The sequence below is a fragment of the Ambystoma mexicanum genome, chromosome 7p, assembly GCF_040938575.1.
Source record: "Ambystoma mexicanum isolate Mex_15411 chromosome 7p, UKY_AmexF1_1, whole genome shotgun sequence".
Taxonomy (NCBI): Eukaryota; Metazoa; Chordata; class Amphibia; order Caudata; family Ambystomatidae; genus Ambystoma; species Ambystoma mexicanum.
The window spans coordinates 42,003,620-42,031,322 of NC_090939.1; the positions used below are offsets into that span (position 1 = coordinate 42,003,620).

At 40.4% G+C, this 27,703-nt stretch overlaps 1 protein-coding gene across 3 annotated transcripts in view; it reads right to left on the bottom strand.

The window, feature by feature from the left end:
• Positions 1-27,703, bottom strand: part of LOC138525662 (uncharacterized) — a 589,674-nt gene that overhangs the window by 60,139 nt on the left and 501,832 nt on the right. For all 3 annotated transcript variants that reach the window (XR_011283400.1, XM_069635730.1, XM_069635731.1), the window contains one exon: positions 19,031-19,140. Coding sequence is in view for 2 of the 3 variants with exons in the window: in XM_069635730.1 (XP_069491831.1) it covers positions 19,034-19,140 (107 nt within the window). In the remaining variant the exon portion in view is untranslated. The remainder of the gene's footprint in view (positions 1-19,030; positions 19,141-27,703) is intronic.

The following is a 27,703-nucleotide window of genomic DNA, read 5'->3' on the forward strand; positions in this document are numbered from 1 at the left end:
CTCCCTCAGACCCAATGATTTTAGCAGCAAACACAGAAACTGAGCAAATTGCACAGTACTCTGGTTTGTCATCTACTAAATATGAGGGTAAAAAAAAGAAGAAAATGTTGATTGTACAATGTAATAAGTCTTTATAAAATACTAATACTAACATGCTATTTTCTTTTATCACAGAAATGAACAAGAAACACATGGACTCCCGTTACTAAACCAAATAGTAAGTATAACATGATAAATACAACCATCGCAGCATATCACACCCATACTGGCTTATAACATTGTTCCTTATAAATTTGTTTTTGACACAAAGTTATAAGCCACTATGAGTGTGATATGCTGCGGTGCTTGTGGCCAGGGCATAGACTCTTGGGTGCATGGCATATGAGTGTGATATTCTGCGGTGGTTGTTGCCAGGGCATAGAGTCTTGGGTGCATGGCCAAATGGCCATGCACCCAACATTCTATACCCTGGCCACAACCACCGCAGCATATCACACCCATAGATTCAAGCATGTCAACCATTTTATTGTCCGCGGACACAAGGAAGGTCCTAGAACACATTCAACTTGCCAGAGGACGATACGGACAGCGTCCTCAGGACACCCCCATTTTCTTTATGTACGAACATTTACGGACACCGCGAGTGTTCTTAGAACACTTTCAGCTTGACAACGAACAATACAGACAACGTCTTCAGGACACCCCCTGCGAACATTCCAGGACCCCACAAGTCTTCTTAGACCACTTTCAACTTGACACCAAATCCATTCTGTTTATTTACGAACATTTCAGAACAGCCGTGTTGTCCGCAGACAAATCGAACACAACAAAAGCGTCTAGCACATTAAAAAAATACAACATTGCACCTATCTCATACTCCCCCACCCTCCCCAAACACTCTTAGACACCAACACACTCCACTAAATACAATTTTTAATCCAAGTTTCACCGCACTGTCCTCGGTCGTCGGCGAATGCAAAATGTCGGGCGCCACCAAAAATCTGACGCGCTCCACGCCCCACGCCGTCCAATCAGCGAACACGTCGGATGTCCGCGGACATCGCGCAAGCCGCTCGCCCAATCAGGGCGCTGTCCGCGGAGCGAACCGGGAAGTCCGTCCGCAAAGCGGACGGAGATATCACTAATTTTTTTGCCTTACATTTTGGTCATTTTAAAAAAAAACTACTAGACGGATTTACACCAAATTTGCAAAAGCACGCTTTCGGGACCAAGACCCCGCTCCTGCCACAAATTTGGTGTAAATCCATCCAGCGGTTTGGGCTGTAGGCATGCGCAAAGTTTTTTGCCAGTTTATGTCTATGGGAAAAAACAAACGTTTTGGGACTCCCCCTATAACTTCGCCCCCCCTGGACCAAACCTCTCCAAACTTTACAATAAAATTCAGAGTGGGCCATATACTTTTTTTGCAAGGTTTGGTGAGGATTCGTCCAGAGGGAGCGAATTTATAAGCCACCCAAAAAATGCTCTTCCTATGGAAACACCAAATTAACCATAACTACACCGCGTCCATTTAATATATATATATATATATATATATATATATATATGTATATATTTATATATATATATATATTTATTCAGTAAAAAAACTTTGTTAATGGGACGTTATGGTTAAGTTGCGCTACAAAAAACCTATGAAATTCAGTGAAAAAACTTTGTTAAAGGGACGTTATTGTTCAAAGTAAAACTGAAAAACCCCTGATATTCGGCAGTTATGGTAATATAAGCAACCATAACTCGCGCCACCGTGCACTGCTAACACTAACACCCAGGACATCAAAGATGACATCACAAATGTCATTGATGACATCACTGATGGCATCACATGTGCATTTACTTTTCATGAAAACTCTGTACAAGCGATTCTTATAATGCTGACCAAAAACTGTCAAGGATCATTGGGATAAATATCATGAGCTAATTAGTGCATTAAGCAATGCATTGATATAAATAGCATTCTATTATGAAGTTCTATCCAGTATACTAAGCTACTCATGCAGAAATATAGGCAGTGTGTGCAGCATACATGATGAAGGTGCCATATTCATTATCTTGCCATGTTGAATAGTGAAATGATAACTGCTTTCTTATTAGAGTTTTGCGTACTGTGAAACATGTAATAAGTAGATAATAAAACCCACTTAATACATCATTATTACAGACAAAACACAAAGAGACAACAACACATACAAATATGAGTTTATACAGGGACAGTGAAGTAAACAAAAAAGCAGAAGTAGTAGCAGAAAGAGTTCATAACCTAACTGATTGTCTTTATGCAGAGAAATGATTGCTCTGTTTCAAAGCTGCTACTTACCATATATATGTGTATCACATGATGTGACTGCACCCTAAGGAAAGGAGAGTGAGTACAATGTATACAAATATGAGCATATACAGGGAAGGTAGAGTAATAAAAATAAAACTATGAGAAAATGCTGATAACCCTAATGATTATCTTCATGCACAGAAAGGATTGCTCTCTTTCAAACCTGTGTCTTCCGCTATGTATATGTTTCATATGATGTGACTTGACCCTAAGTCTACAAATATAGTACCTTTTCAATTTTTAATTCCTGACTGTTACTGAAGAAAACTATGTGGCCTAGATATGTCAGTAAATGGAAAAAAGGGAGAGCCAGACATGTGATGTCATCAATGACATTTGTGATGTCATCTTTGATGTCCTGGGTGTTAGTGTTAGCAGTGCACGGTGGCGCGAGTTATGGTTGCTTATCTTACCATAACTGCCGAATTTCAGGGGTTTTTCGGTTTTACTTTGAACCGTAACGTCCCTTTAACAAAGTTTTTTCACTGTATTTCATAGGTTTTTCGTAGCGCAACTTAACCATAACGTCCCTTTAACAAAGTTTTTTTACTGAATTTCATAGTTTTTTAGTAGCACAACTTAACAATAATAACTTTGACTTTATGTACATGTAATATGGAACATAGTGAACCCTTTCTACTGAATTTGACTGTCCGAGGACATATTCGGACAACAGTACCACCACCTAAAAACTCTGGGGGGGTATGAGTAATTGTTATATCATAACATAGGAACATTTAACAAATTCACAAAGCAGCACACATAAAAAGTATATGTAGTAATACTTGAGAAATGTAACCCATATATGTAACACACTAACCATTCATTTAAACACAATATGTTCCAAAATGGAATATACCAAAAGAAGATAAAGTGTCTTCCAACATAATTACCTCACAGACACTCCACAACTAAGAGCAAGACCAGACGTACAGACTACTCATCACATATCTTACCTGAAATAGTAAGTGCACTTCATTTTACTCATATATTTATAAACTTTCTGTATTAGATAAAAAAATATATTACTTTTTTGTTTTCTCACAGAAATGTGTAGTACTCTGGAGTGGCTAGAGGAGCATTTCCCACAAGAGGAAATGTCACAAGATAGTGCACACTTTACTATATAAACCAATTAATAAATAATATTTTGTATACATTTAACATATACATTTTTTTTTGTACAGACCACACAAAAATTGAAACGACTACAGAAAAAGAAGCGGTGGATAACACTCTGAAACACATAAACGAAAAAATGGACCAATTTATGGCAAATTTTACCAATTTAAAAAACTTTGTGGAGGATCACTTAAAACTAACAACACAATACCATTTTCCCACCTGTACTTGTCCCGCCTCACCATATCCCACTCATTTAACCCCAAACCCTCTCCATGAACCTAAAGGTTTTGATGACATTTCCATCCCTTCTTCACCTGATCCCAATCATGTCGAAATCCCTAATTCTCCTGTTTTTGTTTCCGTTTCTGCCTCACCTTCTCAGTCATAAATTGATAATATATGTTAATTAAAGTTACTTTTTTATATTGTGTTGTAATTAGTTTCAGTTCTTTTTGTTAAAACCAATTTAGGTGTCCACGGACAGCGCGGTTGTTCGAAAATGTTCGTAAATAGACGGAGATGGATGCGTCCTAAGGACACTATATCTGTCCGTAATGTTCTCATGCAAGTTGAAACTGTTCTAAGAACACTCGTAGTGTCCTGAAATGTTCGTAAATAAACGAAAATGGAGGTGTCCTTAAGAACACTATGCCTGTTTGTAGTGTTCGCTAGCAAGTTGAAACTGTTCTAAGAGCACTTGTGGGGTCCTGAATTGTTCATAAATAAACGAAAATGGAGGTTTGCTCGGGATGCTATGTCTGTCCGTATTGTTCACAAGTAAGTTAAACTGTGCTAAGAACAAACGGCTGTCCGTAACTGTTCGTTTTACGTGTGACGCACTTTAATTAGTTCAAGACCCGAACACTGTCCGTAGAACATCAACGCGCATGCGCAAAACAATGTCCGTACAATGGGTGTCCTGCGGACTGCCGCTTCCTTAGCGAACATGCTCACGAAGCAATCATGTGACCGCGCCCACGCTGATCGCGTGTTCTGAATACGGACACTGTTCGTGTCCCTGAACAGTTTAAAAGTACATTTCCAAGTAATCCACAATATTTCTCATTAAAAACTCACCATACCACAAATCCCACATACTGATCCTAAATTTCCACATAGTTTTTGTGACTTTTTGAACCTTTTTTGGTGTTCAATCTGTCTTGCGGACGGCGCGCATGTTCGCAAACCGCGTACAAGCACCCCTATAAAAGACCACGCCCTAGAGCTCATTCTCGTTGTGTTTCAGGCTATTCCACAGAACACACTGCATTTTGCTGCATACTTTGCAGATTTTGAGATTTCCATCTCCAAACCGATGACATCCATGGCTCCGTTATTGCCACCTGGTGCTACATCTGCCTCAGCATCACCCCCAGCCCCTCCACCACCACCATCTCCCCAAGGGCCTGAAGAGGGGAACAGGAGTGAGGATTCAGAGGAGGAAGAAGAGGATGACGAGAATGAGGTAGAGGAAATCCCTACTACCCGCCCTCGGCGTGATTCTTGGGTGTGGCGGTTGTTTACCGTTCATGGGACAGGTCCTAAGGCTCGTGTGAACCGTGTCACCTGCAATGAGTGCAAAATGGTACTCAGTCGGGGGAGGCATGGTTCGTATAGCTTTGGGACCACTACCATGAAGCGACACCTCAACTCATTCCACACTGGGGCCATTCGCAAGGTTGTACTTGTCACGGCTCACTCCCTTCGCTCCCGTTCCCGTCACTTGGGGGCATGTTTAGGGGTTTATTCCCTACTGGACATTTCCTCCGAACCTTATGCTACAGTGCTGTGATGAATTGGGAGCACTAAAACCTTATTTTCCAAGTTACTTCCCTTCCGGATCCATTCCAGGTTTTTGGCAGCCAGCATGCTACTTTAATCTATTGACTATGCTTCCCAGAAGGCCTGGCTCACTGTTTCACCTCCTCCCTTGCAGGACAAGGTTGGGTGCAGGATAGGCAACACCTGTGGCTGCAGGTGCAGCAGGCGGCACACCTGAGGGGTGTGCTCGTTAAGCAGCTTTAAAAGCCTCACTTTGCTTCAGTCCAGCGCTGGTCATTGTTGCAGTGTTCCTGTTGTGACTCTTACCTTGTTCCTTGTTCCTAGCTTTTGTACCTAGTTCCTAGTTCCTGTTTCTTGTTCCTCTGCCCTGGATTTCGGATTTATGTGCTTAAATGATTTCTGCTTTCTGGATTTCCCTTTCTGTCTTCCTCTGTCTGCAGGCAGCCTTTCTCTGTGCTTTACCCTTTGATGCTGCCCAATTTGCCTGTGTTCTCTGTTTCTTTGATGCTGTCCTTTGCTACTGAAAAACTTGATGCATTAGTCTTTCCCTTTATAGATTTAGCTTCCTGCCTTTTCTCCTTGGATGGGTGGGAAAGGTTTCCTTTTGTGATATCATTTTCCCTGCTCTTGATCCTTACTTTCTATTGGGATCCATTCCATGTTTTCCATTGCACTTCTGCATTTATTTCCCATTGATTATTAGGTGTGGGTTGCTGTTGTAACTAGTCCCTGTGTGAATGCCTTTTGTTTTCCTCACTATTCTATAATCACAATTCCTTCTTGCCCCTTGACTTGGGTCTTATGTATTTAGTTATCCTCCACCCATTGCTGTTATAGCCTTCTGGGTCCCTGTTTGATCAACTGGGTTCGTGGGTTTACTGACATTCAAATGGTCTTTCCGGTCCTCGTGATTACTGTCTCTAAGTTCCTTATTCAGTATCATCCAGAGTGTCAGCTCACATATCCTGTCCTTGCTTGCCCTCTACGTGGGCTTAGCGCTGTCAGTATCTGTAATAGCATAGTGGGTAAGGAGTTTGCCGACTTTCCTTTCAGTCATAAGGAGGTTCTAAGTGCTTACCCCACATACCTTTTCATATATTGGTATTATTGTGTCACTCTATTTGCACTCCTGGGTTTTAGTATACACGAGTCTTGGGTATTGTATGCACGTTGTTAGATTCAAAGTTGTTCACTGTGCGATTCCGTGCACATTTCCCTTGCCATATTCATTGCCTTCTTCCTTTCTTAACAGTACCTTGCGAAGAGCGTAGTAGGTTGATAGCCTCTACTTCATCCTCCGTTTCTGATCCTGTCACCACAAGGAACACCTCTGTGGGACAGCGTCTTCCTCAAGCTGCCTCACAGGCCATACAGAATGCTGATGACCCTTACCTTTCTAGGGTCACAGTTGTATGTATGTAATGTGACACAGTACTCTGCAGGGGGGAGCGACTTCGCAGTGCTTTTGAGACTATCGTCTCAGAGCACAAGAAGACCTGCTCACTACCCAAAAAAAAAAACCCACTATACATCTTCCTCTCTCAGTTCGCCCTTTCTTATCCCTGTGGTTGGTGTCCCCCCCTTTCCCCTCCTTTCCCCTCCTCTCCTAGTGTGTCTTGTATAAAAAACCACAAAAAAAACAAAATAACAAAAATAAAAAAAAAATAAGGCTCTTTTCAGAGCCACCTTTCACAGTTAAAAAATAGAAGTGAAGATAAATAAAGCAGGGCCCTATGTATTTCTTAAAAGTCCACTGACAGTTTGCGAACATAAAAGAATTGGGGTGCTACCCTATTGTAACCATTGCATTTTTCTCTGGGAGGAAGTGGTGGCTCTGAAAAGAGCCTTTGGTAGGTGTTTGTATGTCAAAAATTATAAATACTTCACACCTACTTCAAAATGGATGCTGTATTTCTAAAAAAGGTCGCAATGCATTTTGTACATTTCTCAGAAAAATCTGATTGCCAGCATAAGTAAGATGGACTCCATCTCTGCGAAAAATGTATGTACTACGAAACATAATATTTTCATTGTGAAAAGAAGACATGCCAAAATCTCTTAGGAAAGCACAAACAGCCTTATTGACATTACGCCTTGCTTTCTCCTTTTGTGGGCCACATGAGAAAGAACAAAGCCACATTTGTCTCTGCGCAATCCGTGAAAGAAGAACTTTGGAGTTTGGAAACATGTCCATGATCTGCTCAAGTCCTTCTTTCATTGCAAATTGCAAAGAAATTCCAGACACATGTCCTAAACTGTTCCCTCCACAATGAATTACAATTATGTCTGAATGTTCCTCTATCTTCAAAGTTGCACAGAGAGGTAGCAAGTCCAACCACTTCATTCCACGCACTCCATGCCAGTGCACTTCCACATGTGGAAATCCAAGATCTATAGATACTCCACAGCTTTCTGCATGCACCTTCAACCAATGTATCCACGAGTCTCCCACAATCCACATAATCTGTTTTTTCAAACACTCAGCCATAGCTATCTGTTCTTCTCTCAGCAAAAAGAATATCTGAGAAAACCTCTCCTAGCACAACACACTCACTAAACTTTACTGACCAATCCCTTGCTACATTCAATCTCATTTGCATGCCTCCCCACCCCAAATTCCCCGGATGTAATACGCGGTGTCTTAGAACTACCGCCATGTCCGCGAACATATCGTAACATGGACAGCCCTTCTACCAATTCTACTTCACCGATCAGCACTGCAAATGTACGGTGAATCTCTCGGAGTACAAGTCTCATACCATTGGCAAGCACGATCTACGAGAAATACTATACAACTCTCCAAGATTTCTACTTGCAGCTTCATCCATATCCATATGCATGAACACAAACTACAGGTATGCATATTTTCTATACATTTTCTATACAGTACATGAACACATTTTCTAGCCGACTTTTACCTTGTATAATCTGTAAAATGAATCTACGATCATTTTTTCATTGTCCTAAAATGAACTGTGACTTATAAACCTTTATACCGTTTAATTTCTTCATACAAACACACACACACGCAAATAATGTTAAACTAACATTTTTGAAATAAAATATATAGACTACATATAATCAAACAAAATTACATGCATACTCTATGATCAAATCACAAACAATAATTTTTGTACAAACACATAATTGGTTTTAATATTTTTAATTTATATAATTACTTACATTTATATAGGACAAGCAGGCTATGACATTGACTCACTATTACGTGGAAAAGCAGGTTATGACATTGACTCACTATTACATGGAAAAGCTTAGTTACAGGAATAGTGGTATACAGTGGTACATTATGAATTTCACAAGCCATAGTAAAGATATTTTCTTTCCTACAGTTAGTCATAACATAGTTTTAATGGTTTTGAGGAAGGCGCTGAGTATTTCAATTTAAAAAATCTATGTCTAAATTAAAAACCGTGCTATATACAAACCAAATTACTAATTACTTTCTTTTACAATTGCAATGAAGACCATTCTCCTGAAAAGAATCAGCCAAATTTGAGGTACAAAGAACAACTAAGAAGCAAACTGCTCATTTTAGAAAAAAAGTAAGTAGAATGTTACCATAATATTTGAATTATTACTTAAACATATTGTAAGGTTAATTCATGCTATTTCTGTGCCTAAAAATAGAGATTCTGCACCATTCTGACCGAAAATCCCCTCCGTCTTAAACAGTGATTTACTGGCAGAATGGCCCACAAATTCCTATTTCTCGACACACAAATTACCCAACTCAGCCGCTAGAATTTAGATGTTGTAGAACAAACAACTGTTTTAATTGTATAGCTTTAGATATACTATTTATACTTCTCCACACCACTGGCTTACTTTTTTCTGTCATCTGAACCCCAGTTTAGTAACACATTCATTCAAGAATACCCATCCTTCCCAATGCACAATCACACACCATTACATACATCTTTATCATCTTACTCAAACACTCATGCACACAACACACAAACATTGCAGAACACCCCAATCCATACCTTCTTTATTTTTTTCAACAGACCCTAAAGAATGCCTACCAAAAAGCAACTCCGTAGAAAGGAACGCAGAAGTAGAGCAAATTAAAAGAAAAGTCTCCAACATAAACATCCATCTATAGCAGAATTTGCAAAAAAAGTTCAAACAAAATAGCTAATACAGTCATTTAGTGAAACAGAAGAAGTTTCTAGTACAAAAACTTTGCCTTCTCTATCAAAAAGTAAAACAACCCAAAAAACAATTAACAGAAAATCAACTATCACTACAAATAAAACGTCTTCTATAAATCTTGATACAGTACAAAGTAAGCATACCAAGAAAAGTATTTTGGCCAAAATGTTCCGTCACAAAGTCCTTCAAAATCTTATAAAAACAGGAGAGAAACCAGGTTCAACACTTCAGACCTATCGTAGGAAAGTAATCTTAGAAGCGTTGATAGACAGTGCAATTCTTCACAAAAGAAAGTTATTTATTTTAGTGTTAAACAGAATGAAACCACTAACAAAACTAATAACTAAATTACAAAAAAGACTTCTCAATAGACTAAATGTCATCAGAAATAACTTCTTAAATATCTGTGGAGGTGAATGGAGTCACACTACAAGCAGAGAACCATACTTTAATGAAGAAGCGTACAAACAAAATCAAACAAATACAATTGCCATACATAGCAGTGGTCGAGGTTATGAAAAAGTTAATAATACCATAATGGAACAAGAAGTACTCCTTACAAAAATATGCCCTGAAAACGTAGATTTACCCCTCCATTCAACTGAATCAGAACATCTAGTGTACAAATGGCCATGCACGTCAATGACATTCCCAAAAAAATGTTCACGTCTTTACGCCAATTCCTCAATCAATATGTGAAAAGCAAAGACAAAATCAAAATTAAACTACTGCAAAATATGGATGCTTGTCCAGTACGCAAGTACACAGGATTACAAGGACATTCATTGGCCTGCATTACCGGACCTACTTGCAAAACAACCTTCCATGATATCAAATGAATATCAACACATCATGCAAGTATAAGAAATATAGTTTATAAACTGTACTATGCTAAAAGTCCTGCTTTAGCACTAGCCAATTTAAATAACATTCTTCTACATGGTACAGCAAAAGACTTACTAGAAGAAATCGACTATATCCAGAAAAAATATTTTGGGAGTGAAACCCACTTACAAGATGAATTAGCTGTAAACCAACTTCGTAACAATTCTGCACATGGCAACCTTTCACTACACACATACAAAAAAGAAATACTAAAATTTGAAAGTACTTCAGCTGAAGTACCAAACCACGTGTGTGTATGTTGCCGCAGAACTTTTTATAAAAGTAACACAAAAACTGTAGACCTATCATACAAAATAGAAGACAATGAAGATTCTAAATGGTTTGAATTAGCTCTCTATCTTATAGCAGAAAACAAATACGAAATAACTGACCCCATAATACTTTGCATTTACTGCACTACAAAACTTGACAACAACCAAACTCCTTCACGTGCTATCACAAATAACTTGGAATTATATCCACTACCAAAAACCTTTCAACAACTTAATTTATATGAGAGCATCATAATTCAAACAGTGCACCCATTTCAAGCAATAATATGCCTTCAACCAAAAACTGCAAAATTACCTCCCTCTGAATTAGTGAAAGGTATTTGTGGAAAAGTAGTGTATTTACCATTAGATCTAAAAGAAAATGTGCACACTCTAGGAGTGCAACGTCCAATGCAACAATCTTTAATTATCTTGGTAAATGGAGTACCTACAAAAGACAAAAAAAAATTTGGCAACAATTGGTAGATTTACATAAAGTTAGAGAAGCCCTGCAATATCTTAAAGAGAATAATGAATATTACAAAGAAATTAATATTGAAGAAAACTTGAAAGATACAACTGGAATAATTCAAGAGACACAAGAAGCTGGTCAATTTGAGCTCCTGGATCCTGCTACAATATCAAACACTTTAGACCATTATACAATTCATCCATTGCACTCTAATGACACCATAGAAGATGCACTGGAAACGTACCAAATGTGTCAAACAAAAGGATCACCAATCAGCATATGGGAAAAAAGTATAGAAGCACGTGCTTTTCCTCTACTCTTTCCTACTGGCAAAGGAGGAAGATACGATGATAGACTTATTCAAATATCAGCATCAGAATATTGCTCATTGCGAATGTATTCTGAAGATCCCAGATTTCGACAAAATGTGGAATACATATTCCACCTACTCTTTGAAAGTGAACTAGCAACTTTATGTTACGAAGTTGCACACATATTAAAATCAGGATTACACTTTCAAAATATGACAGCTACACAATTATTGCAAAAATTTCAACAAAAAGATGAGGTTTTACAAGCAAATCTTACAAATCTATTAGCAAATATGCGTGGTACTATAGAGTACTGGTTTCAACGTCATGGAGATGTACGTTGTATGATCAGAAACCTTGGCCCACCCACTTGGTTTGTTACATTAAGTTGTGCAGAATATTCATGGGCAGATTTACATGCTTTCCTATGCATATCAAACGAAAACAAAACAAACATAGATATACTAACACCTGGAGAACTTTGTTCTCGGGATCCTGTTAATGTTTCAAGATATTTTCACCATCGCTTCATTGCTATGCTACATTTTATTTGTAATAAAACTGTTCCTCCCCTTGGAGAAGTGCAACACTTCTTTTGGAGAAAATAATACCAAGCCAGAGGAGCACCACATGTCCACATGCTTTTATGGATTAAAGATGCTCCTAAATTTGGTCAAGACAGTGATGCCACTGTTTTACAGTTTATTGAAAAATATGTCACTTGTGAAATTCCATCAGAAGCCACAAATAGTGATCTTCATGCAAATATTTTACAATTCCAAAGACACAAATGTGGCAAATATTGTCGTCGCAAATACAAAAACAAAGGGAAATACTACACCAAATGCCGATTTGGTTTCCCTAGACCAGTTACAAATACAGGTCAAGTGAACAACCTCATGTCTTCAGTTAGACATAGTGTTAAAGGTAAGTCACCTAAAAATACATATTGCATAAAAAGAAAAGAAGAAGAAACATATATCAATGATTACAATGCAATCATTGCCCACTTATGGAATGCAAACATAGATGTGCAGTACATTGCAGACAATTCTACTGCAGTTGCACGATATGTCACAGCATACTTAACCAAATCAGAAAAGACAGAGCTCCAGGACCTCTGGAATGACCTGTCATCAGATAAAACAGTGTCTCAGAAATTATACAGCTTGGTCATAAAAATGATGTCCCATAGAGAATGTGGATCCTATGAAGCAGCTGATCAATTAACTAGTGCTGCATTGTATGGTAAATCTGAAAATATGGTATGGCTAAGTCTTGGTCCAGCTAAATCTAGAAAAAGAGTTCTAAAATCATACGAAGATATAGAAACAATAGCCAAACATGATCCCAACAGCCAAGACATTTTAAAAAACAATTTATTGGACACATACAACCCAAACAGGAGTACCACTTTGGAAACCATGTGTCTATACCACATAGACCATAACTACACATACAAAAATAATATAAAACCTGATGAACAAAACCGTAAATAAAAAGTGACAAACTGTGAAGGCAGCTTAGTAAAACTCACCAAACCAAATTTAATTAATCATACCAAATTGTCATTAAAGACTCCTCAACATAAAGAAGCATATTACATGTCCCCGCTACAACTCTTTAAACCACGGAGAAAAAAAGAAGAAATACTAGATAACTATGACTCATATGAAGACGCTTTCAAAGCAAATGAAAGCAGTATAACTGATGTAAACTTTGCACAGTACAAAACAATGTTGCACAATGAACAGCAACACGAAGAAGAACTCCAGGCTCAACTAGATAAGGACACTCCTGACAGTAGTCAACCTTCTGTCACAGGAATCCAAGAACCACTGGGAGAACCACTAATAACAAATGAGGCAGAATTAGCTATGATAGAAGTAGAAAACAACATGTGTCAGCATGAAGATAAAGAAGACTTAACTATACTACAATCAAAACTAAACAATGAGCAACATAGCATTTTTCAAGAAGTAACAAAAGAAATTGCACATGGTGTACAACATGAAAACAAAGAATGCACCTGCCAAAATTACAAACCTATACTATTGTATGTCAGTGGTGAAGCTGGTTCTGGCAAAACATTCCTAATCAAAATCATCAGTAATTTCCTTCAACAATTGACAAACAACAAACTGTCAGCTGTTGTCACTTCCCCCACAGGTTTAGCTGCCTACAACATAGGTGGTGTCACTTTACACCGATTACTACTCCTGCCAGTAGAACACCAAAACAAATTAGATTATTACAAACATTCTGCAGAAGCTGCAATGGAACTACGCAGAGTATTGAAATAAATGAAAATGCTACTAATAGATGAAGTGAGCATGGTGTCCAACCTAATGTTGGCTATGATTCACCTCAGATTACAAGAAGTACTCAAAACAAACTATGAAGAGCTCTTTGCAGGAAAACACATTATTGTTTTCGGAGATTTTCTTCAATTGACACCATTAAAAGGTGAGCCTATTTTTAAAACATTAGGACACAAACTCTGCCGTACACCTGTTGGCAGCATTGGAAATGTCAACCTTTGGCAACATTTCCATTACAGAGAATTAACAGAAAACATGCGCCAATCTGCCGATCTCACTTATGCCAACATCTTAAAAAGTATCAGAGTTGTTATACTTTCTAAAGAAGCAGAAGGAATATTGAAAACCCGGCACATTCATGCACTTTATGGTGATAAAGCATGTGCTACAGATGTTATGGAACAATTAGCCCACAACAATGTCAATTGTATGGCCTTAATGCCGACTCTTGCAAGCTGTTTCAAATTCAATTAAATAATGTTAAGTAAAGAAATGCAACCAATAATGGAAATTAGCGCCACAGACAAACTAGATGTACATGGAATGACACTACCCATGTGTGACCAAGCCACAACAAGAATACATAGTTTAGAAAAATCAATCTCAAACACAGCAGGCTTGGAAAAGATATTAAAATTATCCTTAAAGTGCAGAGTAATGCTTAAACGTAACCTTGACGTGGACTAAGGACTAGTTAATGGAGCACTGGATACAGTTGTTGGCTTTCAAACATACCCACGTGACAAGAAAATTCAGTTTGTCAATATTCTCTTTGACAAACTTTCAGAAGTAAAAAGAATAGGACGCTCAACAGCTCGATTCCTTCTCTTCAAAGACATGTATGTATGCAGAGAACAATTTTCTCTAACTCTTGCATATGCAGTCATCATTCATAAATCACAAGGTCTTACCCTAGACAAAGCAATGATAGATATTGCTAACACAGTCTTTAAAGAAGGCATGAGCTACGTAGCACTATCACGCTTACGTACACTTGACGGTCTATTTCTAATCAACTTTGATGCAAGTAAAATAAACGCTGATATTCCTTGCATTTTAGAATACAATAGACTTCGCTCACTATACACCCCCCATCTAAACACATATTCTGTTCCACAAAAAGTAAAACATTATAAAATAAAAATAAATCAAACAGAAATGCAACAGGATGTCACTGCAAATCCTCCAAAGAGAGTAAAAGAAAGTAATACTTCATCAAGTACCACAAGCAAAAAAGAATCAATTAGGGAAAGTAAACCAGGTACTTCTTCAAAGAAGGAAGACAAACTCCAAAAAAAGCAGTCAGATACAGAACTACCTGGTCCATTTAAACTCTCAAATATAGTTGGTGTAAGTTGCTATGCAAATGTAGCAATGAATATTCTATTTCAATTACCACCAATTGTTGACAACATTTACTTACACAGTACAGACCCATTGTGTATGCAAATGTTAGTACTTCACAGAAATGCAGCAAACAATCCTGACAACACGTATAGTGTTTATGGAATAAGACAACAATTGGACTACTGTGCTGGAATGGTGAAATTCACTATAAACTCACAGGAAGATCCACAAGAATGTCTAATATACTTACTACAAGTACTGGAAAACAAAAACATACCTATAAATGAAATCTTCCAGATTTCATACATGTGGAAACATACATGCACTCTCTGCAAAAATGTGACACAAGAACAAATCCCCAATGAGCGCTTTGTGTATATATCAATACCTACTTGTGAATCCGTTCCATTTCAGCAACTTGCACAAAATGCAAACCATGGTAGATTATGTTCTACCTGCAATTCAGATAATCGCTCCACGTTAGTAATACAAACACATAGTAAATACGTAATACTAATGCTTCTACGTTACAATGCAGATGGTACTAAAAACAACTGCAAGCTGATTGGATTCACACATGGTCAAATATCACTTGGTAAGAAAACCTTCACAACAATAGGTATAATCTAACAAGCAGGAGCCACAACCAATTCAGGGCACTACACTGCATATATAAAAAAGAAATGTGGATGGTTTGAATGTAATGACAGTACCATTACTCTAAAGCAGAGATTACCGGCAAATCTTACAAACGCTTATTTAATGTTCTTAAAACCAAAATTTGATAACTAAACTGTACTTAAACCTTAAGTACACTTGTAGTAAAAAAATATAAACTGTCACAATATTCCAAAAGCTATCTAACTGCCCAAAGATTCTACAACAACAAATCAGATAAATTAATACCACTCAAATAGAGCAAAAATAGACAGTTAGAATACAACAATTGGTATCTAACTGTCCCAAAATTTAGAAATATCCAAACAGATAAATCAATACAATGAAATTATATCAAAATATAAACAGTTAGAATACGCCTACTGGTATCTAACTGCTCCAAAATTTTACAATATCCAAACAAATACCTAATATCTTACTGCTCCCAAAAACTGGAACAATCCAATGTATAAAGCATTAGCCAGAAACAACCAGTAAACACTGAAAACAAACAAACAAATAAACTGTAGCATAACAGAAAAAGGTTTTTTTTTTTAATCCAACATGGATTTTATTTCTCCCACAGACCCAATGATTTTAACAACAAATACAGAAACTGAGCAAATTGCACAATACTCTGGTTTGTAATCTACTGAATATGAGGGTTAAAAAAAAGAAGAAAATGTTGATTGTACAATGTAATAAGTCATTATAAAATACTAATACTAACATGCTATTTTCTTTTATCACAGAAATGAAGAAGAAAAACATGGACTCCCGTTACTAAACCAAATAGTAAGTATAACATGATAAATACAACCATTGCAGCATATCACACCCATACTGGCTTATAACATTGTTCCTTATAAATATGTTTTTGACCCAAAGTTATAAGCCATTATGAGTGTGATATGCTGCAGTGCTTGTGGCCAGGGCATAGACTCTTGGGTGCATGGCATATGAGTGTGATATGCTGCGGTGGTTGTGGCCAGGGCATAGAGTCTTGGGTGCATGGCCAAATGGCCATTCACCCAACATTGTATACCCTGGCCACAACCACCGCAGCATATCACACCCATAGATTCAAGCATGTCAACCATTTTAATGTCCGCGGACTCAAGGAAGTTCCTAGAACACATTCAACTTGCCAGAGGACGATACGGACAGTGCCCTCAAGACACCCCCATTTTCTTTATGTACGAACATTTCAGGACACCGCAAGTGTTCTTAGAACACTTTCAGCTTGACAACGAACAATACAGACAACGTCTTCAGGACACCCCCTGCGAACATTCCAGGACCCCACAAGTGTTCTTAGAACACTTTCAACTTGACACCGAATCCATTCTGTTTATTTACGAACATTTCAGAACAGCCGTGTTGTCCGCAGACAAATCGAACACAACAAAAGCATCTAGCACATAAAAAAAATACAACATTGAACCTATCTCATACTCCCCCACCCTCCCCAAACACTCTTATAAACGCTGATATATAATATAAATACAATTTGTAACCCAAGTTTCACCTCGCTGTCCGCGGTCGTCCGCGAATGCAAGATGTCGGCGCCACCAAAAATCTGACGCGCTCCACGCCCCACGCCGTCCAATCAGCGAACACGTCGGATGTCCGCGGACATCGCGCAAGCTGCTCGGCCAATCAGGGCACTGTCCGCGGAGCGAACCGGGAAGTCCGTCCGCGGAGCGAACGGAGATATCACTAGTTTTTTTGCCTTACATTTTGGTAATTTAAAAAAAAACTACTGGACGGATTTACACCAAATTTGCAAAAGCACTCTTTCGGGACCAAGCCCCCGCTCCTGCCGCATGTTTGGTGTAAATCCGTCCAGCGCTTTGGGCTGTAGGCATGCGCAAAGTTTTTTCCCATTATGTCTATGGGAAAAAACAAAGGTTTTGGGACCCCCCCTATAACTTTGCCCCCCCTGGACCAAACCTCTCCAAACTTTGCAAAGAAATTGAGAGTGGCCCATATACTTTATTTGCAAAGGTTGGTGAGGATTCATCCAGAGGGAGCGAAGTTATAAGCCACCCAAAAAAAAAGTTCCTATGGAAACACCAACTTAACCATAACTACATGGACGCTACCGCGTCCATGTAATATATATATATATATATATATACATATATATATATATATATATATATATATATATTTAGACATTGTGATTCAGTCCCTAACCCTCTTTAAAACCTCATTATGTTTATACCAGTAAAAGGTTTGCTCTGCCCAATCAACAAGGCGGGAAGGAAACAGCAAAACCTTTCCTTTTGCTAAAGTCATCTATTTATCAATTAAATAAGCCTGCAGGAGTACAGGGATCATTTTGACCCATTTTTATACAAAGGAACAATTATGCTAGTTCTCCATTCAATTGGGATTGTGTGACTGTCCAATAATGAGGGCATGTATGCAAAAAATTCTGTTGGGCCGGGTCATCTCTTGATACAACACTGAAAAATCAAGGCTAAACACCAAAGACACTGGGCCTCATTTGAAGTTTGGCGGTCTGGAAATAAGGGTGCCAATAGCAAGGTACTGGCACCCTTTCCAGACCGCCAAATTATGTGTCTGCCGGCAGGGGCACGGTAATCCCAGCAGGCCTGACCTGCCGGGAGTTCAGGCCCCTACCAGTAGGCTTTCCACTGAGCACCGGCCGGCATGTTAGTAACGGTGCCGGTGCTTCAGTGTCCCCATTCCCGAATAAGGATTTACCATTCCGCCGCCAGTCATGATATCCCGGTAGCAACTGGATATCGGGCGGTGGAAACAGTGTTAAGGGGTTGGTGGTAGCCCGCTGTCTACTGTTTTTTTTTTTCAACAACCTCGTAATGAGGCCGTAAGAGTCTGCCAATAGGGGCATGGAACTCCGGGCAGGCCTGACCTGCCGGGAGTTCAGGTGCCTTCCTGCAGAGTTTCAACTGAAGCACCGGCACTGTTAGCAACGCTGCCGGTGCTTCAGTGTCCCCATTCCCATGGAGTGATTTACCATTCCGTCGCTGCTCATGATATCCCAGTGGCACCAGGATATCGGGCGGCAGAAACGTTGTTATGGGATAGGCAGTAGCTCGCCACCTACTAGCAGGTTTTAACACCAACCTTGTAATGAGTCCCACTAACTACAATTCTGCAGGAATGAGGAAATGTGATAAACAAAACGCAGATCCGCTCAACATCATACTGTGTACACAGCCACACTTCCTCCGCAGGTTGAACACAGGCTGGAACCCCATCCCTGTGCTGTCTGACACCACATCACATCCTATAATACATTATCCCCTTTATGGAGATTATTGAGTGGTTAATTCAGAGTTTACCATTCATGTAAAATGCCAGCGAACCATGCCTATTCCAGCAACCAGGACGACGCCGGCAAGGACCAGGCGCACAATACGAATGACCCTTTTCCAGAAGCTCTCTGGCTCTCCTAAAACACAGACAATAAACATACATTAGTCAGTATGAAACATAAGCAGGTCAAAGGCAATACGTGATCCTTTGGGGAATGTCTACCCACCAAGTGATAGAAATACAGAACTCTTACACATGAAATAACACATCATTGAGACTGGAGCATACAACTTCTTTGGCTTGATTATTAAATATATAAATGTAAACACATATTCTATCAATTATGAACATAATCAATATTCGGAGTTAAACCAGATTACATTAGAAGCCTTTTGTTGTGTATGACTAGTATACAAATTATGAACCGAACATCATATTAGAAATATAACACATGCACAATTATGAACCGATTCAAATCACACACCTTATTTTATAAGTCTAAATGCATACAATTATCTGCTACATAATATTCCAAATCTACACCCATAAGAATTAGTCTTTGCCTGATGAATTCAATTCTGCAACTGTCTGTCAATTCTCATGAAGGGACAATGTAGGTTTCGGCAAACCCGCAATTACTTGAGCCTTCTTCAGAACCAGATGGCTAATTTAATTATACCATCCAAGTTTAGGAAGTTGTTCATATAATGTCCCTGGTTATCGCCCTCCAAGTTCAAATTACCTATGAGTTCAGCCTGCAAAGCAGCAATATTTTGATTTAGCACACTCACTTTGTGTCCTTGCTTTGCCCTGTCAGATAGGGAGCCAACTCGTATTCAATACATTTTCAAGAACATGCCTGGGGTGTATTGACCAGGAGAAGCTACATCTGGAGCAAGCTGTATGTGTAAACTGTGTTCGAGACACAGTTCAGCATGCACTAATCATGGCAAGACCACACCTTTCTCACATTCGAAAAGCAGGTTGTCATTTCTTAGCTACTCAAGCTGGAAGGCACTGATGAGGTCCAATAAGGCCGAAACATGTCTGTGATTGTTCTCTTTGTATAAAGAAGGTACATGGTCTAGCAGTTTGGATTGGACTGCCCTCTACCAGGTGGTGCAAATACTGATTTGTACATAGTTATTTTATCATGAAATGGAAAGATAAACAAATAAACAATGGGAATAAGGGGACAAGATGTTACTTTCCAGTTGTGCTATTGTTGTAAAATAGAAAGCTAGATATCACCCAATGGGGCTAGAACTATCTGTCAGATCATCATGTATTGTCTGGGTCCCAGTGCAGGAAAGGCAAGGTCTTTCATGTTGGAGCAGGGTGTTTCCCTTCTCTAAGCACCCACTTTGCTCTGTGCTCTGGGGTACTTTGTACACATTTATTGAAATTGAAAAGTGCTTCTCCAATGGGCACATGGGTAGCTCGAGAAGTTCTATTGTGAGGCACTTTACAAACCTGTATGAATTCATGATATAGTAGTTAATGCATTGAGATTGCTTGTGGAGTCTCCAGAAGCTGAGAACCGTACGTGGTGACAAGACAACTTTGATGGTGATGGTGGTTGGGGAGCATGAGATGGTTGGCAGCATTCTAAGACTCTGACGTTCCTCCTGGGAGAGAAGGGGATCCAGAATCCAGTCTATATTGTAATGCCCTAGATTTCTGGGTGTAGGACATTCTGGGGCTATGACGTTGCAGTGATGGGGAGCCAGGATGGCGAATGAGCGAAGGAAAAGGCACAAAATGGTGGACAAAGGGAGATGTTTAGTTTGAGGAGAGCTCATGAGCATAAGGTGCAAGAGAGAACCTTGGTATAGATCTGCTAGCCCAAGGATGCATTTAAACTCCAATAGAAAGAATTAAATTAGGTAGCCATTTTGCATGGATTTTCTCCCCACATGAAGGCAGTGCAGAGAGGTGGCCGATTCTCATGGGAGACTGCAGAGGGTATGGGTAGCAAAGTTCAAAACCTTGTTGGAAGCAGGAATGGGTGGAGCAGTAAACCAGCATGCTGAGGAACAAAGTGTTTAGATAGAATGAAAGTTGAAAGATACATGGATTTTATGAATGCACGAAAGGTGAACACCGGGCACACATTTAACTTTAGTGACTCACATGTAACATGCTGGTTACACCCTTCACCCTTCAAAATATCACCATCCTGGTGATAGGCTGAATTGTGAGGTTTCACGTTGATATTAGAGTTTCTCACTTTTCTGCTAATAAGACTCCTCATGTGCCCAATGCTAACGGCCCATTAAGGGGATCTCCTTTTGCAATGATGAGTTTGTACAGGAATTGACAGGCACAGCCCAATCCCAGGCACTTGACTCTGTATCCCAGGGTACTCTTAGCAGGGTTTGGTATCTGGTTTCACCTCCGTGGTGTATCTACAAAGTGATGTAGGTAGCTTTTATGGCACCTTGGATAAATCTGGCACTTAGTGCTCGTCTGGTTTGTTGCAGTTCTATTAGGCTCTGCCAGGGCTCTATTGGAAAGCAGTATCTAGAACTGTTAAGTGCCCTTAAGGTAGAGATGTCAGGTACACTGAAGCATGTAGAATCTCCATTCTCTGCTTAACGTTCAGCTTTGCCGAACTGGGAGTCCAGGTCGCTCTTCTTTGTGATGGACTTGAGGAAATTACCACCTGTGTTGGTGGATGGTTTGTTTCTGTGCTGTTGCTACTTAGGGTGGCTCTCAGAGTCTCTTTTGATTTATGTTGTCTCAGTGTTGGAGGCCCTCCTGGATATGCTGCTTCGGCTTGGCCAGTTGGTGCTCTATGGACATATTTCCATTTTGGAAACAGATTATTTCAGAGTCGGGTCTTGTATTTTTTTGGCCTGTCCTCTCCCTGGATTCAGTACCCCAGCATATCAAGTTACGGAGGCGGCCTCACTAGTGTTATGAGTGTCAGAGGTGCGGCTTGACATGTCGATATACGATGAAAGGTCCTTTGCTCTCCAGCTTCTCTGCGGATAACAGTGCAGTGAGCTGGAAGTGGAGATCAGAGAGTGGAGTTGACGAAATGTGAGTTCCTGAGTGGAGAGCAGAGCTGACGACCACTGCATACATACCTCCTGATACTCTTGGTAGTGAGAGGCACGGAGTGGCCCTGAGCCCGGAGACCGCAACACAGGGTGCTCAACCATAATCCTGTGAATTGCCTAACAAGCTGGCGGTTTTCTGTCAGCAGTGGTGTGGTGAGGATGTTGGGGCTGTGTATGGGTGTGAGGGGTGTTCAGAAAATTAGTTCACTTAGTGGTGGGCTAGTCTCTAGGCACTAGTCACTAGTTTGCAACCTGACCACCCTTGCTTTGCATTGCCTATTAATTTCAGGCCCCAGGGCAACCCAAATGACAGAGAGGAAAATAAATTGTTTTAATCTTGAAAGCGCGGAGCAGACGCCATTAGATGAAGACATGGAGAGCAATGTATTAATTCACAAAAGGGGACGAACAGGGGAAGATTAAAGCATTCTTTGCCCCGGCCAAGCGGAGAATATATAGCGAGGCTGTAAATTTGGCCCATCATATGTCTGATTCATCTATGGTGGGCTCTGCTACGGATTATGTAGAAGAGATTGAAATATCAGGCCCGGTTCTCCAGGATGTGGAAAGACGAGTGAGTACGTCTTTCAAAGACATATGTTCTAGCCTGCAAGACGAGAGATCGGGCCTTGTCCTCCCTGACTGCCAGGCTCAGTGCCTCCAGAGAATGTTTGACTCCCCAGATAGGGAAGAGTCTGATGTACGTTATGAACCAGACGATCCTGATGTTCTCCCGACTACTAATGTGGCGAGGGAGGAGAAGGTTGCTATGGTAACTGCCCGCCTCCGCCAGTTCATTGTATGATGACAAGTAATAAAGAGGTCCTACGAAGTGGAGAGAATCCATTGGTGGCTATAAATCTGGTCCTGCAGTCTTTTATACGTTTGTATGATACTGTAGTGCTGGAAGTAAGAGCAAACGCCGCTATTCTCAAGGAGCTAAAAGATCATTTATTGAGAGGAGAGTATATGGGCACTAGCAACAAGGGTAGAACGTCTCAGCTAAACGTGGCTCATACGATCCAACACAGGGAGACGTCTGTTAATGCAGAGAGCAATGAGGCCAGCACACGGGTGTTGGTGCAGGAGGACGGAGAGGAGTTGGTGCCATAAGATCGAAGGAAGGTGAGACAATGAAAAAGTCTAAGAACTGCAAAGGCCTGAGGCAAAAGCAGACGTGAGAATCTCGCACATTTTTGAGAAATATTTTTCATGCATCTGCTAAAAGAGATTCCATCAAATTGCAGACTAGGAAAGATAGTGTGGCAAATCAGAACTTAATTGTAATTGATGACACCCAGAAGACGTCGGCATAAGGGACAGGTGGAGGGATTGAGGCTAAAGGCCGGAGACACAATTTGAACTGCATCTCTACCCAGTGGACCCAGTGAATGTAGTAGCTGGGGAAAAAAATGATAATAAAGAAGAAGAAAGGGGTAAAGGAGGGTTCTGGTGATACCAGAAAAACTCTGTAGGGTGGAATACTGGTAGGGTAGCAAATATTCTTTCTACTAATTGTGCCTGCACCTGTAAGGCTTCGGATGTGGGTAACAATAAGAGCACCTAGCGCAGGAACTGGTAGTCCGGCTACACTGAGGAATGTGAAAGATCAATGGTGGGAGAGGCAAAGGGGTAAACGTGGGACACCTAAACATGGAAGAAACGCATACACCCCTGAATCGTCTTCTTCACCACTGATTCCTGAATCAGTATTAGAAGAGAGAGGAGCTCATCACAGAGCTGAGAGCTGTGGCTGCTTCAAACATTAAGTCTGTCCATTTATTTGATAAAAGGATGGTGGGGAAGTGCACAGTCCATCTGTACGCTAAGCTACTGAGAAACTGGTTTATGCCAATCAGGAGGAATTGCTGGTAAGAGGGTACGAATGTTCTTATGCACGGAAGAATGATAAGATGGAGGATATTGTGGATACACGGTGGGGTGGGGAATATAATAAAAAGAACATAAAATGCTTAGTGACTCAAGATGGACAGAGGCAGGTCCACCCTCATAAGGTCCCAGCAAACTGGGCCTGGCTGCCTCCACCCTCACATGTCCAAAGGGGGTAGACCTGGATTCCAAAACTCAAGAGTGCAAAGTTGTAAGTGGGAACTCTCGGGGGCATAGCTGTTTTCGGAAAGCGGGTGTGAGGGAAGTCTTTCTAAGGTACGATATTGTGTTTGTTCAGGAAACATTGTTAACTACTACCCCTTATAATGGCTGGGTTTAGCATTATAACAAAAAGGCAAAGAAAGGCAGCAAAGGGTACCCATTTGGAGGGATACTGGCGGCTATTAAAATTAAGCAGGGATGGCTTTCAATTGTATTGCCACAACATAAGAAGCAGTTCTAATCACCTTCTTTACTGAAGTAGTACATGGGAAAAACCAGGCGATACTTACTATTAATATCTATTTCACTGCGGTGAGGGTGGGAATAGATTCTGTGCTAAATGACAATGAGAATGTTCTAATGATTTGCTTTCACTCAGTTTTGGATGATGTAGGTACGATCATTTTAGGAGGGGACCTTAGTTGTATTTGTCTTAATCTCGCATTTTCCTTTTGAAGAATTTCGGGAGCAGAGGGGGTTTGATGTGCCACTGGAATTGAATCACAATGTATTAATAGTAATCATGGGCTCATATGGGCAGGCTTCCTGGCGAGATGGGGCTTTTGTCAACTGAAAGCATTGTCTCCCTCCGGTTCACCCCCAGTACCCACGTGGCATGGCCACGCCTCACATTCAACCCTAGACTACAACTATCTAGCAAATATCAAACTTGTAACTATTAAATCATTTGAGGTTTTACTGACGGGGCAGTGACAATGACATGTTCGAGGGCTCCTTAACTATTTTTGCAAAGGGGGTGGGGAGTGATAGAGACAACAAAGTGTACACACCTGGTAGTAAATGCCTCTACGAATAAGGTACTACAGCTTAGCAAAAATATGGTGAAGGTCAACAATTCTACAGAGAAATGGTAAATGGTGGCGTAATTTGAGAGAACATGAGAAGGTGTGCTGCACTGCTCCTGAGGAGTTTAGTCAAACTTGGACTCTGTTGGAGAAATATAGTTCCTCAGTTAGATGTTGGGAGCAACAGGTCTTTGTCAAAATAATAAAACCCATTTTGATAGGGCGATTACCCAACAGAAACGGGTCACGTTGTCAGATATTAGGAAACTGAGGAAGGTGAAGGTGGTTGAATGGAAGGTGAAGAAGCAAGCTGTCCAGTCTCCTACACAGAAATACAGACGATGGGTAAAAGATGTCCAGCTGCAGATATGTATAAAGGAGAACCAAGACTAGTTTGGGCATCTAATAAAAAAGGATGCCAGACGGATATAGTGGCATTTGAATCAGAAGAACACAATGCAAATGGAATGTCAGCCTCCTGTGTTTCAGAGGGAGTGTGGGTAGAGCATTTCACTATGAAATATAAGGGGGAGGTCGGAGGTTCTAGGTTAATAACAAAGGCGGTCAGTTTGTCTGAGATTCCCTGGACATGTGACTTTGACAGGTATGAAATTGAGATGATAATAGACAGACTGAATGATTCGAGAGCAGCCTGTGGTCCGGATTGTAAGTCCAATAGCCTTCTAAAAATAGAAAGGAACTATAGGCAGACATACTTTATAGATTGTTCAATCAGATCATTGAAACAGGCAACGCCCCAATTTGTGGCACTTGTCAATCCTGGTTCCAATTTATTTTAAAAGGACACAGATAGACCCCTACCTGTTGCCAGCCCATCTCGTCATTAGATGTATCTTCTAAAATTCTGGCAACCTTGCTTTTAAAGAATTAACGAGGTTGGCCAAATCAACAAATCGGTTCAACCCTTTATAAACTGGGTTCAGGAAAGGTATCGGACCACACTCAGCTGTATGACGCTTGCCTCATGTATGGCACAGGCCGGTGGATACACGGGGAGAACCGTGTACATGGCAGGACTGGACCTTTACTCCGCATTTAATCATGTGGATGTTGGTTGGTTGTGAAAGAAACTGAGGTTGTTCTACTCCAGCAATGGGCTCAGGGATGATATTGCATCTGCCAGAAGTCGCCAGAGCAGGCAGTAAGCCATTGGTCTGTCGTGGAGTACAGTATTGCAGATGTCAATGCATAGGTCATGGGATTGCTGTTATTGCAGACAGTGAATTTAGCACTGTAGATATATATGTTATATTAATTTCTGAGAATCAAACTGGTCATGTCTCCTTGTCACTCTCCTGGTAGGCCACAGCTCCCAACCCAATGAGACTGGCATTGCCATGCTGGATGCATGAATTTGCATAGTATGTGACAGGTGCTTGACTGAGGCTTTTGATCAGTTTGGTTAAATCTTTGTTTGAAGGGGCAAAGTCCTTTTCCTCCAAAAAACTGCCATACCTCATCTGATTGCAGGAGTTTTCATACCCTTCTTTACGGTTCAGTAGTCTTTGGACAAGGTGGTGGGATGCCAGCTGATATTTCTAAGGGCTGATATGAATGTCCAGTAATAGTAGAAAAAACACAGAATGCATCAGAGTTCAAGTAGTGACATCTTTGCCCACTGCAGAGTGCTTTTATAATAGAGGGATGTACAGAATGCCATCTGTAGATGCAAGGCTACATGTACATGACTCTGCTCCTAAAGAACTGACATTTCTCAACCAATGTTTTCAGGAGCCTCTGTTCATGTTCTTTCAAAGATTGGATGAAAACAATGTTGTTATTCAAGTTCACTAACACCTCCTACAGGTTCATGTCACCTATCGTTCTCTCCCCATCAGAGGCTGGAAAATAATTGGTGTACCTGAAATCCGTTGCGGCATGTTGGTAAACTCGTAGAAGCTGGGTGGACAAATAAGCGGCATCTTCTCGTGAACCTGTGGGTATATGGGAATCTAGTATTCCCGGCTTCTCAGACGTAGGGCAGGGAACCCTCCACCACTGGTCAGACTCTACCGTAACCAGTATATTCAGTTTGCGCTTGTCAATACACATGTATAGGCCGCGTTCATCCATTTTCCATTTACGATAGTGGGTGATGCATAGTAGCTTCATTGTATTAAGATTTATGAATGTTTTCCTTCTGAATCAGTGCCAAAATTGTTTATTTATTTAACTAATTAATCACGCGCGTGACAATAGCCATCCCAAGAGCCAGAGACATGCTAGCTGACACTATCGTAAAAGGTTTCTTTGCCACATAAACACTGTGAAAAAGTAGTGTCACAGATATTCCGAGCACCTATGACACCTGGTTGCGCACGGGGGAATATTTTACATACGGTACAGAGCAAGTTGCGAGCTTGCATTTGGACCTTGCACAGAGGATAGCTAGATATGAATGTTCCTAAGGATGTTTGCGCTGGTCTTCTGGGACACTCAGGTTTGTGTCAATGAACTGAGGGTCTGTAGAGTAAAGTGATTGATTGAGCTACTCGTTCTGCAACTGAGAGTTAATGAGTAGCACTCTCTAACCTGCTTCAAGATATCTCCTGCAGGCTTGTGTGGGTCCTCATCTCCTCCCTTCCACAGCGATGATAACAATTGGATGGTATGTCTTTGGGCACAGAGACGGCAGCATCTATGTTGGTAAGTGACTGCAGATCTAGTAGTATTAATCAGCCACTTTCAATGAAAG